General features: G+C 45.4%; 1 protein-coding gene across 1 annotated transcript; it reads left to right on the top strand.

The window, feature by feature from the left end:
* The first annotated feature begins 261 nt into the window (after nucleotides 1-261).
* CFAP20 (cilia and flagella associated protein 20) lies at nucleotides 262-13,105 on the top strand. The gene is made up of 6 exons (XM_021704320.2): nucleotides 262-612; nucleotides 9,837-9,916; nucleotides 10,628-10,739; nucleotides 11,526-11,714; nucleotides 12,065-12,175; nucleotides 12,675-13,105. The coding sequence occupies exons 1-6, from the start codon at nucleotides 529-531 to the stop codon at nucleotides 12,678-12,680; spliced, it is 582 nt and encodes a 193-aa protein (XP_021559995.1). The 5' UTR covers nucleotides 262-528; the 3' UTR covers nucleotides 12,681-13,105.
* The last annotated feature ends 525 nt before the right edge of the window (nucleotides 13,106-13,630 follow it).

Genomic DNA, 13,630 nt, shown 5'->3' with positions numbered 1-13,630 from the left:
CCCCGCCACGTTTCCTTGACACCGTTCTCGTGTCTCACACATTCTATAATCCTCTGTCTCCTTCCGCCTTCTAAAAGCAACTCTGGGGGACTACGACGGAAAAAATAGTCCCTTGACTACAGAGTTCTTTCCACAAGGAGGCGGAACTGGGGCGGGGCTTAAGAGCGGAAGGGACCGGAAGTCCGTGATCCTTGTGGCAGGATTGGGCTCCGCGCGCTCAAGGGGCGGGTCAAGCAGGCGGAGGGATCCATGTTACGCGGCGCATGGCCCGCCGCCTCCACTTAAGGCGGGGAGAGCCCCTCGGGCGGCAGTTGCTGTGGTTTCCGAATTGAGTTTGCTTATATCTTGTGGGAGCTGAAACTCGAGGACATAGCGTCTCGCGTCCGAGTTTAGCCGCGAGTGAATACAGATCAGGCGGTCAGGAGCGCAGCTTCTCATCTTCGGACCAGGGCCGGCCCCTGCTTTCCCTTCGCCACTTGGTGCCGTATCTAGGTCGGCTCCGGCGCGGCTGGCCAGGCCGCGGGCGAGATGTTCAAAAACACATTCCAGAGCGGCTTCCTCTCCATCCTCTACAGCATTGGCAGCAAACCCCTGCAGATCTGGGACAAAAAGGTTAGGAGCTGGGGGGCGGTGGCTGGGCGGGGTGCTGGGGCCGCGCCCCCTCCTCGTCTGGGGGCTGGGGACGGGGTGGCGGGTAGTTGTGTCGAGTTGGAGCTCCGGGGTGGCCAGGCGGGCGCTGCTGTGACCCGTCCCCAGGCTGGCGTGACAGAGGCGCGACGTGGGGACGTCGTGTCAGCAGCGGGGGGCGGGAGCGCGTGTGGGGTGGGCGTAGCTGGGGTTTAAGTGTCCTGTGGCCGTGGTGTGGTTGGGACAGTGGTCCCTCGCCGCCGTCTTGACTTGGTCAGTCAGTTCCTCAGAGCCTCGGTTTCCCCATTTATATAGTGGGATCGATAGTGCCCATCTCCTACCGTGAAATGCATAAACTTACTTGAGATTGCTTTGAGAACACGCCGATGAAAGAAGCTGCTGTTCACTGATTTCACAAATATTTACTGATAGCCTGTTTTGTGCCAGGCACTGTGCTGGGCACAAGACACAGAGCCTTTGTTCCAGGCTACCTTATAGGGGCACAGCCAGAAGGCAGTTATGTTTGGATTTCATTCATTTGCTCCTTCCAGTGATCTCAGACAGGGCGGAATTTTGGGGCCTTTGGCACCTGCTCCACATTCATTGCTTCTTGGGGTCTGTGCTGTGCCTTCCGTGCTTGATGTCTACATCAGAAAAATGGCAAAATTGTGATAAAGTTTTGTTTGGAGCAATAAGCTCAGAGCCGGGTACCAGCCTCATTATTTTTATTGAGGTATCCACTGGATAACATTTTCACTGACCCCGGGAGATGATGACCCTCTCCTTCATCTCCTGTCTTTTTGGAGATATTGAATAGGGGATGTGCGTGTCTAGCATGGTCTAGTTGTTTCATGCATATTCCCAGTCAGCTATCCCTTTTTTTTTTTTTAAGGATAAGTTAAGACAGGCACTCTACTGTGGAAGACAGGTGATTCCTTAGGGGACAACTGAAAGAAGTGGTATGTTGAACGGTGTTTTTATAGAGATGGATGTGGAGTAATCTAAATAAGCAGTTTATTGGTAATGAAGCCAAGAATCTTGGATTTCATCTCAAAACAAGTCTTCCTATATCCACAGATAAGCGTTTTGGGCCACCCAGAGATTGGGTGAGAACACAGATAGCCTTCTGCCTGTCATCACTAGGGAATTCTGCATTTGCAAAGCAGTTTTGAGGGTGGTGTGTTCTTAATGTCATTTTTATAAGATAGTTGAAAGATCTGAATATAGTAAGTTGTTCGGGCCTTATGCTTATGTGAAAAATCTGACCAATTTTCTTTCCTCTTTCACAGTGCTTCTATCCACAAATTCAGGGTAATACACAGGAAAGCAGTTCCTTAATTTTTTCCCTACATTACTGAGGTTTTCAGTTCCTTGGTTTTGTTCACATTGGAATAAAAGCTGTAAACTGAAATCGCATCTCTGCAAAGAGAACCTGGAGTGAATGTACCTGAGAACTTTGTAAGGATGATGGCTTCCCAGCTGTGGCTTAACTTAGTTATGGGCTGTCAGGAGGCATGGAGAGAGTGACCTGTGTGCCGTTGAATATGAAATTGTAACAAAAGTGTCAATATGAGGCAATCGAACTAGAGAATGGGACTTGATCTAGGAGAGGTTTACAGAGCAGGTCGGAGAACTTCCAGAACTTTCAGCGGTAGAGAGGCCTCAGCATTTCTAGTAGGTGAAACTTACCAGAGTTGTCCATTTTAACCCTTCCGGGGCTTGATCTTTTGTAGTGTGTTTTATTTTTCAAATGCAGCTCTTTGACTAGTCAACATGTTTACACATGGAATGTAAAAGCAAAGTAACCATGGTGCACTGTGTCCCGTAACAACGCCAGTAGAGGTCGGATGGTACCCTAATAAACACGTGTGAAAACATTAGAACAACTGGCAGGGTTACATGGAGTAAATTAAACAGACATTTTGGCAAAGAAAACATTTAGAATAACACTCATTTTAATCAAAGTTCTTGTAATAGTAAAAGTTAATTACGTTTTCTACTTTTCGTATTTAGACTGAAAAGTGTTTAGGGGTGAATTTTTTCCCCTGGGGCAAGAAAAGGGAAGGGAGGAAAACGGCAAGTTTGGGGTCAGATCCATAGGCTTTGTTGTATGTGTGCCTTTTCTTGACTATATTACGAAGTCCTCAGGAAGTGTTGGGAATCCAACCCAGTTGGGGAAACACTGGGAATTGATATACTTATCAAAGATTTATTGAGCAACAGTTAAGTCACAGGTGCTGTGTAGATTTGGGGAGATACAAAGAGAAGAAGACATGTTCCCTGCTCTCAGGGAGTAAGGAAAAGTTTTAGTAAAGGCAAAGTTTGATGGAGGGACGGATGGACAAATGACCCTGACCTTTGCCAGTAGGTATATATGGCTATTTTTGCTGTTTTGATTTCACAAACTTTACTATTCTCCTTCTCGAGTTTATGAAGACAGGATTTCTATAGTTTGTTTTCTGTGAAAAATTAGGTTTGGCTTCTGTTCAGGCTCTGTCTCCTTATGAACGTGAGGAGTGAATGCCATATTCTTGATACCAGTGAATGACAAACTCCATTTTCACAGGTGTGGTTACTAACATTTGTAACACCTGCGTTTATCCATCACTCTTTGAAGTTCATACACTGCCCCCATCCCATCCTTCAAATCTCAAACATTATTTCACTGGGAGCTTAAGTTAGGTCTCCTGTGTGCGCCTGTGGCCCTCTACATCACACGGTATGGCAGTTGCCAGCTTATTGTGTATTTCCCACTAGACTGCAAGTTCCTTAAGGGGAAGAAAAGTATTTTACCTTAAAACCCCAGGGCTAGAGTTGGGACAGTGTGGATTTGTGTCCTGGCTCTGCCCTCTGTCCTCTGCCGTGTAACCTTGGGCAAGTACTTACCTACTCAGTTTTCTCATTTTGTAATGATGCCACCTCCTCCCATGGTTTTGGAGATTAAATGAAGATGTATATAAAATGCTTGGCAACAGAGTTACGGCGTACAGTATTAAATAGGGTAGGAAACTGAGGAATTTGCTCAAGAGTAAATAAGTCTATACCTGATGCCTAGGAATAGGAAGTGCAGTAAAGTGAGACTTCGGAAATTAGAATAATTTTGTCATTTACCAGGGCTTTCCCAGTCCAGAAACCTTAACATGGCTCTCAGGCCACACAGCACATGGTCTGGTGCCCGCTTCACTGGTTCTCCAGGCTCACCTCCCCCACGTTCCCCCCTCAGCAGTGACCTCCCGCTCAAGTGAAAGAGGTCATGTTCTTGAACCTTCAGGTTTCTATACCTGACGGTCCCTCTGCTGGGACTCACCCTGCCACCTCTTCGTTAGTCTCTAGGTCACAGCGCAAAGGCACTTCCTCAGTTTATGTTAGTTTATATCCACTTGCCCCTCCAGGTTAAGTTCATTTATATCCCCTTATAGAATCTCTACTTCCTTTTCATCATACTCCTCATACTTGAAATTAGCTTCTGAAAATCTCTATGCCTGGCTACACTGTAAACTTCCTGATAAAGACCTCTGCGATTTTTTTTGAAGACTTTATTTATTTATTTATTTGACAGAGAGAAATAGCAAGAACAGGAACACAAACGGGGAGTGGGAGAGGGAGAAGCAGGCTTCCTGCTGAGCAGGGAGCCTGAGGCAGGGCTCCATCCCAGGACCCTGGGATCATGACCTGAGCCGAAGGCAGATGCTTAACCACTGAGCCACCCAGGCGCCCCAAATAAACTTTTTTTAAAAATTGCAGAGGCCTTGGGGCGCCTGGGTGGCTCAGTGGTTAGGCGTCTGCCTTTGGCTCAGGTCATGATCCCAGGGTCCTGGGATCGAGCCCCGCATCGGGCTCCCTGCTCAGCCAGGAGTCTGCTTCTCCCTCTCTCACTCCCCCTGCTTGTGTTCCCTCTCTCGCTGTGTCTCTCTCTGTCAAATAAATAAAAAATCTTAAAAAAAAAAAAAGTATAAAAACATCTTTAAAAAAAAAAAGTTTATTTATTTGAGAGCACAAGAGAGGGAGGGTGGGTGGTGGGGGGAGGGACAGAGAGAGAGGAGAGAAAGTCTCAAGCAGACTCCCCACTGAGCCAGAGGCCAAAGTGGGACTTGATTCCATGACCCTAAGATCATGACCTGAGCCAAAACCAAGAGTCAGACCTTAACCAACTGTGCCACCCAGGAGCCCCAAGGCGGCTAATTTTTCAAACCAACACCTTAGGAGAAATTAGGGGTTTCTTGATGTTCCCTTAACTTCTGGGACCAGCAGATAATACATTTACTAAAGGACTTTTATGTTTAATGTAGACATTACTTCTGGTTTGTAAAGAAAATACCAGATGGTTTTCTTCCCATCTATGCTGTATAAAGCATAGTTTTCGTATTTCAACATATAAGTCTACTATACTAAAAGTCTGCTAGATGAGAATGTTAATTCCTACCAGCCTCTCTGCCTTTCTCGCCTCTCACCTTGTCTTTCAGCTGCTGCTGATCTTCGCCTGTTCCAAAGCTAAATATTAGAACCAGACTTTTTGTGGTTGTTGCTGGATAGTATTAGATTCCCATTCCCCGTTCCTAATTTTATTTATTTTCCCTGTTCCCAATTTTAAAAATGAATTGTCTCCAGAAAAGTCGTTTCCACACCCTAGTTTTTAATTAGCAAACCTTATTGGTATGTTGTTAAACTGCTGTGGTTTCCAGTAGCAGAGTCGAGGGCATTTGGATGGGAAGGTAGTACAACTGTTGGTTTTTTTTTTTTTTTCCCCAGACGTTCCCTGGATCAGTCTGATGATGTTTATTATTCTGAGTAACAGCTTTTACTATAATTGGGCGAAGGCATGGGTTTTAGTTATACTTGCCCTTGCACGGCATTGCTAGGAAGACTGGTTAGCAGTGCACTTAATTGACTCGTTGGAGCCTGCAAAGCCCTAGCCTTGAGACCGAGCTATGCCCAGCTCTCCCCACAGAGGTCTCCCTCTGCCTGTTTTCAGACTTAGATCCCAGCCCCTAGCTGCGGGCAGAAACTTTCCTGCTGAAATGGACAGCTCTAATGGCTTAATGTAAATTGGAACATGTGTCATTAAGACTAGGATGCCAGATGGCTGAGGGCTCAGCTGTCTGCCAGGGTAAGTGGGTGGAGCCAGAGAAATGAAAGGTGGGGGTAGGGAATGCATACAACTCATGTGTTATTTTTAAAACACTTGAAGAAATATGGAGCATTGGCCAGCTTCCTCCCTATCCCAGGAGTACTTTTTTCCCCTCAGCTTGACCCTCCTCCCTGGAGCTTACATTGAAAAAAAAAAAAAAAAAATCAGTGTTCTTTATTAGTTGCCCCAGCAACCATGGAAAGCCTGGGAGAGTGATTGCAAGAAGGGCTTGAAGGTTCCCTTCCTGGTGTCTGCAGAGGCTGAGAACCGTTCTCATTTTAATAGCTAGCAGCCTGGGTTCTGCAGCTCATAGCTTGGGGATGGCAGTTGGGTGGGGGCGTGGGGGAGCAGGTAGGTGGAGATAGTGAGTTCATGAAAAAAAAATATAAGATTGGCTTTGTTTATTTTTTTGTAGGAATTAAACACTTGTAACCCACACCTTGATAGTGGGAATGTGTCATGAAATAAAAAAGAATTGAAAAGTCAAAAACAATTGGCACTTTCTCATTTAGAGAGGGAAGTAAAATAAAACCCACTTCTACCATAAGTAATAAATGCTGACCAGTTCATTTTTTCTTCATTTTAAAGCCAGGCCTGCTTAACAACCTCTGAACTAGAAGGAGCTAAGGAAAGGAAGTCCATGCTTTCTGAGGCCATGTATCTTGTTATATGTGTTTGTCAGAAGCTGGACTGAGGAGGGGGTGGCTTCCTGGAAGTCCTTTACAATTTAAGGCGGTGACAGCCAGATTGCCAGGGCAGTTGGGAGGCCTTGCCCCCAATTGTCCATCCCCCTTTTCCCTTTGATCCTAGTTTTAGAGCCTAGAGAGGTTTTGGGAGGTTTCCTTTAAGTGCTCATATCTCTGGTTGATTGCACCCCCACCCCACCCCGCTTTTCCAATGAGTTTGTAGCCCTGTGAACTTAATAAAGGAGAAAAATCATACTTCACTAACAAATCAACTTAATTTGATTTCAAAGCTCTGGCAGCTGGTGATATGAGAATACTTAAAACTCCAGACAGACTGGTGGGCATTCCTTTGAAAAAGCTGCCTTTTTTCCTCAGTTCTCTTGTTTTATGGACTACGTTAATTAATTTTGTGAGAATTAAGTCTGAGTGTGGTGGTTGATGTGTTGTTGAGAGAAATTTCTCTTTAAGAAGTTATTGAAAGTCTAGCTAAAAATGAGCTTGCCTCTGGGGCAGAAGCAGAGGAGAATATACCAAGTCTGTTTTGGCTTCCAGTCTGTTGGCTTCTGTGTGCAGTGTAAGGCATTGTTTTCTTCTGTAAAGACTTGAATAATCGCATTTGCTGGAGTGAAGTCATCTGCTATAAACTTTGAGATGGGCAGAAGCAAGTTTCCTAACATTTCCTCCTATGAAATCTGGCTGTGCTTTCTGGAGCTGAGAGAGAATTCTCACTGTGCTGGGAGAGACATAAGATTTGAGGCCATGCTTTCAAGCAGTGTTGGGTAAATTGCAACAAGTTGCCTTTTAGTTGTCCTTGAGCCCTTAATCTTTTCAAGTTAACCATCTGTTTGATAGTTGCATTATGTACCTTTTATTTTTATTTTATTTTTTTAAAGATTTTATTTATTTGACAGAGGGAGACAGCGAGAGAGGGAACACAAGCAGGGGGAGTGGGAGAGGGAGAAGCAGGCTTCCCGCCGAGCAGGGAGCCCGATGCGGGGCTCGATCCCAGGACCCTGGGATCATGACCTGAGCCGAAGGCAGATGCTTAACGACTGAGCCACCCAGGCGCCAGCATTATGTATCTTTTAAAGAAAGAATGAAGTTTTATTAGTTATAACTATAATTATATTAGCATAATTAGCAGTATGTCATAAAATTAGTGTTTGCATCTTGCTGGAATACTGGCAGCTCTTAGCAATGTGACTGCATCATGTTACTTGGAAATGGAAATAATTTCTCGTTTGATTCCTCCTTCACCAACAAGTCTGATTTTCCCCAGCAGCTGTGGGCTAGCAAACAGAGGAGGAATATTGCCACTTCGGTCCAGAGTGTTTATATGGGGGATGAGGTGGGCAGTGTTGGCATGTGCTACGCAGACCCAAGGCTTTGTGCTCTTAATCTCCCTGGGAAAGCGGCCCAGAATTCGAAGCAGGAGGGCATTGGGTGTCACCAGCTTTGTTTGAGAAGCACTTCAATGTGACATTTGTGTCTTAAGAACCTAAGAAATGCTGCATTGGCAGAGATCTGGGGCCCATCCACCATGCATTCTGTCTCTGATAATGGGCACCAAAGGCTGATTTGTGGGAAAGCATTCTTCACACTGGCAGCCTCCTTGGCTTTGTGATAAACCCCAGGCTCTCTGGCTTCCTATAATAGTCCATGGTGGATATGTTATCCAGGAATTTTTAAAAAATCCTCCTTGAATCTATTCATCCTTGCCAACTCTCAGGGTGACAAATTCCAGAAGTCAGCAAATATTTGAATGCTTAGTTTATGCCTAGCATAGTACCAAGCATTGTGGAAGATACAAACGATGCTTAATACTTGATCCCTACCTTTGAGCTTAAAATACTTTTTTGAGGAGACAGGACTCAGTTGCATCTTGCAGAAAAAGATGGGCAGTGATATTACATATCCCATGGGAACACCAAGCACACCACAAGTGGATCAAATTCATAGTAACAGAGGTCACAGAGACTGAGGTCTAAACACAAAATGCCATATTATTAATAATCCGTTTTGAAAAATATAACTGTCTGTCAGACTTGGCACTGTGCTCTCTCTTTATATGCAAGCCTAGTGGAAGGCCAAAGGATTGAGTCATTGACTATGACAGGCCGATACAGCCATTTTCACTATACCTGGAAAAAGACTGCATGCTTTTGGTGCATACTATTCTAAAGCTGCTTGATCTTTTTCATGTGTGAATACATTCAGCCCTAATAGGCCAGCCCCGTGTCAAAAATGCCTGTGCCTATCTCTGCTCTATCCATATTAGGTGCTTCAGAGTTTAGAGCTTGAAGGTAATTCTGCTTTCCTGAATTATTTTGAGAAGGGAAATCCATATTGAGTATTGATCCCTCCCCATATTGTACCTCCTACATAGGCAGCAGACAATACAAAACAATGTGGGATGAAGTGCTAAATTATGTCCTCTAGGCTACATGAGCCGGACAAACAAATCAGAAAGAAGAGAGGTCGGTGTGGGATGAAATGCTAAAGAAGGGCTTCTGTGTATGGCAAAGATGAGACTTGAATTCTTACTTTAGAAAGTTGAAATTTAAGAGACTCTTAACAATAGAGAACAAACTGAGGGTTCCTAGAGGGGAGGTGGGTGGGGGAGGAGCTAGATGGGTGATGGGCATTAAGGAGGGCACTTGTTGTGATGAGCGCTGGGTGTTGTATCCCACCAATTCAGTGATTCACTGAATCCTCCTGAAACTAGTATTACACTGTGTTAATTAACTAGAATTTAATTAAAAAAAAAAAAGAAAACTTGAAAAAATGGAACTTTAGGGAACAGAAGGTAGGGAAGCAGGAAGTAGGAGCATAGTGTGAGAAGCATTGTGGAAGATAGAAATGATGCTTCATACTCGGGGCGTTATGCTTTCATGTTTTGGTTGCCCACCTCCTCCTCAGTGGCATCCAGGGTTCAGCCTTTCTGGCCGGAGTGCATGAGGCAGCGTGGGCCATGGAAAGCCTGGTCCTTAACCCTGACTCTCAGGATCCTCATTTGCATTACCCTGGGGCAGAAGCAGAGGAGAAAAATACCACCTACATCTGTAAAATACCACCTACCTTGAAGATTTTTGTTGTTGCTAGGATTAGTCAGAGAATGTATAAGAACGTCCCTGGTGCACAGTGCGTACAACGTTATCCTGACGTACAGATTGCCAGGTCACCTGCAATTCCTGTACTGGTTGATGGGACCCCATAGAGAGGTAACATCGTGGCTTACTTCCATACAAGCTCAGTCTCCCATGTCGCAGAGATCTTTGCGTTATGCCCCAGTGGCTACTGTGGTCTTCTTTAAATGGTCCATTCGGCCTTCACAATCTTAACAAAGTTGTTGCCAAATATTTCAGTACTGATCAGTTTCATTTTCTTTATTGTAGGTGCGGAATGGCCACATCAAAAGAATCACTGATAACGACATCCAGTCCCTGGTGCTAGAGATTGAAGGAACAAATGTCAGGTAGGCAGCCTGCCTGTTCACCCGGAGACCCCCGCACTGGTGAGGCAGTACGTCGTGGAGGCTAATAGCAGGGACTGCGGGGCCGACCACCCACTGGGGATCCAGCTCTGCTGCTCACACCTTGCCCCGGGCAAGTTGCTTGATCCCCCAGGCCTTAGTTTCCTCATCTGTAAAATAGGGATAACAGGACACCTTCCTTACGGGGTTATTGTGAAGATTAAGTGAATTGTGTATAAACACACTTAGCGCCTGCTCAGCCCATAGTAAGTGCTGTGTGTTAGTTATGTTATTATACGTAACCAAGGCTCGTGGACATGCATGGGGGGGGTGACACTAATCATCCAGTGGGTGGCCTGGGCCACAGTGTGGTTTTCCGGGCCACAGTGGTCTTAGTTGGGGTTTTCTATCACTTGATGGCTCTCTTAAACCAGAGGGGAGTCTTCTCTCACTGCAGGAAATTGCTCAGCTCACCAGCCTGGCTTTGTTTTTCAGGTAGATACATAGTTCTGTGTGAAGCTTGTGTTTCAGAGTCCACCATTGTTTGTTTGTTTGTTTGTTTTTTAAAGCATCCGGATTGAGGGATTATTGGATGATGTATCTGGATCTTTTAGATCTACTCTCCAATTTACCTCTTGGACCGAGTGTTTTCACGGTGTATACCACAGAGGAAAAGGCAACTGGTGTGTTTACTAGTGTCCCCTCTCTCTGCAGCACCACATATATCACGTGTCCTGCAGACCCAAAGAAGACGTTGGGGATTAAACTTCCCTTCCTCGTCATGATTATCAAAAATCTGAAGAAATATTTTACCTTTGAAGTACAGGTTAGTAGATGCACATGAATGTGTATACTCTTAGCTCTCCCAGAGGGATAGCCTGTCAACTTGCAGGAGAAAAGTAGCTCTAGGAAAGTATCCTTATTCTTTTGTGTGTCTTTTTTTCTGCCTCTGCTAGACACTTGATACGGCCATTATTATGACAACATAAATTTGGTATTAGTAATCAGACTTTCATGCCAAGTCTTTTTTTTTTAATGTTTTATTTATTTATTCATGAGAGTCAGAGAGAGAGAGAGGCAGAGGGAGAAGCAGGCTCCCTGCTGAGCAGGGAGCCCGATGCGGTACTCGATCCCAGGACCCTGGGACCGTGACCTGAGCCAAAGGCAGACACTTAACCATCTGAGCCACCCAGGAGCCCCTCATGCCAAGTCTTTAAAGCAGCAGCAAGCACCTAGGAAATCTGAATGATAGCTATCAGATTTCAAAGCTTAAAGGTTAGAGTAGTGTCCGTTCCATACTGGTTATTGTTGGTCTCTGTTCTAATATTTGTGATTTTTCAAATGGGAGAACGTTTATGAAATCTTTCTATGGTCTGTGGGCCCTCGGCTGTGTCATGTGCCCTAAGAAGCTGGTGTTGTCTCAGCAACGGACAAGATAAACTTGCTACTTCCGGGCCATCTGCATCTAGTGTGACCTGTATCTGGTCTGTTTATTCTCCCTTGGGCCTCAGCCTTGGGAAACCGGGCTGTGGGAGCTCAGGCCCTTGCCTCACCAAGGTTGTTTGCTTCTTCCAAGGTAGAGTTAATGTGGCTCTTTTTCTGTGTTTCATAGGTACTAGATGACAAGAATGTGCGTCGGCGGTTTCGGGCGAGTAACTACCAGAGCACCACCCGAGTCAAACCCTTCATCTGTACCATGCCCATGAGGCTGGATGATGGCTGGAACCAGATTCAGTTCAATCTGTCAGACTTCACTAGGCGGGCATATGGCACAAATTATATTGAGACCCTAAGAGTGCAGGTACTGGCTGGCTCCTTTTCTGATGGAGCCCCAAACGGGAGAGGGAAGTCTGCTCTGCCTGTTACTGGCTTGTGGCCCTTGTGACAGAACAGTGTGGCTTTCTGGCTGAGTGCCCAAGTCACTGTCTAGAGGTCTCAGAGAGGTCCAGGACACATCAGGTGTGTGTTCAGATACAGTGGGAGAACATAGCAAGCAAAATATCCCTGTTGCCAGAACCCACCCCTAAGCCATGCTGAGGAGATGCCAAAGAGATGAAGCTTTGACAGCATCATGGGAGGGGCTTCATGAGAAGCAGGACAAGAGGAAGGCCAATCATATTTTGTTTCTTAAAAGAAGTCTTGCACCCACAGATCCATGCAAACTGTCGCATCCGACGGGTTTACTTCTCAGACAGACTCTACTCAGAAGATGAACTGCCAGCAGAGTTCAAACTGTATCTCCCAGTTCAGAACAAAGCAAAGGTAAGCCGGCCTTCCTCAGAGGAGTCCAGATGGTGAGTTGGGGCAGCCGGAAAGTGCACTCTGCTGAGGCCAGCTGCAGAGCATCTCCATGTTGACCTAGGGGCCGGAGTACCTTTCATCCTAAGGTCTTCCTAAGGTGGTCTTCCACCATCAGCACTGAATCAGGATTGGTCCTGTGAAATGTTCTGTTACTGCTGTCTCCACCTCCACAAGGTGGTCCTGCCCCTCCCTGCCTCCTGCTCACAGGCCTTCCTTGGAGAATGTCTTCCATCCTCTTCCATCCTCTTTAGCAGCCCCAAATTACTAGCAGCGCATTGGTCTCCTCTGACAAAATGGCGGCCGCTTACGTGCCTGACTGCTGCTGATATTACACATTTCCGCACAGCCCAGCATCCCCTCCGGTGTCACCAGAGGTGGGAGGGGGGCGGTTAGTGGCACTGACCATCTATTTTCTGATAACTTAAACTGATACCTCTTCTGTTTGTTTCTTTTTCTCCAGCAATAACTGGAATGCAACTCAAGGGATAGCTGCCGGACATGGCTCTTAGTTTAAAAAGGAAACTATCTGGAGGACAACGCAAAAAACAAATATTTCTATTAGTTTACTGTGCTGTGTTTCTTTTATCTATTACTCGGTGTCCCCTGTTGTGGACACCAGTGACCATGCCATAATGCCATAATTGCATTGTAAGTGCAGTGGGAATAAGCTGTCCTTTGGAACATGAATGCTGGAATTTATCCTGCTGCCTGCCTCAGTGTGTGGGGAGATACACTTAACCACGAACTTAACAGATTTAAAGATGTCCCATATGGCAACCTCAGACCAATATTTCTTCCTACGGTTTGTGCATTGTTTTATATATTATCTAAATATATGTATATGCTGTGTAATACTCATAATCCGGAAATGAATAAAATACTATATTCTTGGTTTGTAAATTTGTTCTTAGTTTATTTTCTTTCCTTTGTGATGTGAATATAGAGCTCTTTCCAGAGAACATCCCATAAACTTACGCTATGGAATAGTTTGCAGTAAGCACTTAAAGAGCAAGACAGAGCTATAGATACTGATTTAGAACAACTCCCAAGATCAACTAAATGGAAAAAAATTTGAACAGCGTTATGACCAGTAGAATCATCTTATTAGGGGTTGGGGCCCATGTTCAGCAGAGTTCAAACTGTATCTCCCAGTTTGACTAGATGCCACAAAGTGGTATCTAGTCCACTTTTTATTATTATTATTTATTTATTTACTTATTTAGAGAAAGTGAGAGTGGGGGGAGGGGCAGAAGGGAGAGGGTGAGAGAATCTGAAGCAGACTGAGCTGAGTGTGGGGCCCGACCTGGGGCTCGATCTCATGACCCTGAGGTCACGACCGGAGCCAAAATCAGGAGTCAGATGCTCAGCTGACTGAGCCGCCCAGGTGCCCCCAGAATGCTCTTAAATACCTTAGGA

This window comes from Neomonachus schauinslandi, chromosome 16 (assembly GCF_002201575.2).
Source record: "Neomonachus schauinslandi chromosome 16, ASM220157v2, whole genome shotgun sequence".
Taxonomy (NCBI): Eukaryota; Metazoa; Chordata; class Mammalia; order Carnivora; family Phocidae; genus Neomonachus; species Neomonachus schauinslandi.
Note: the sequence above shows the minus strand (reverse complement) of the source record. Positions and strands in the feature narration are given on the sequence as shown.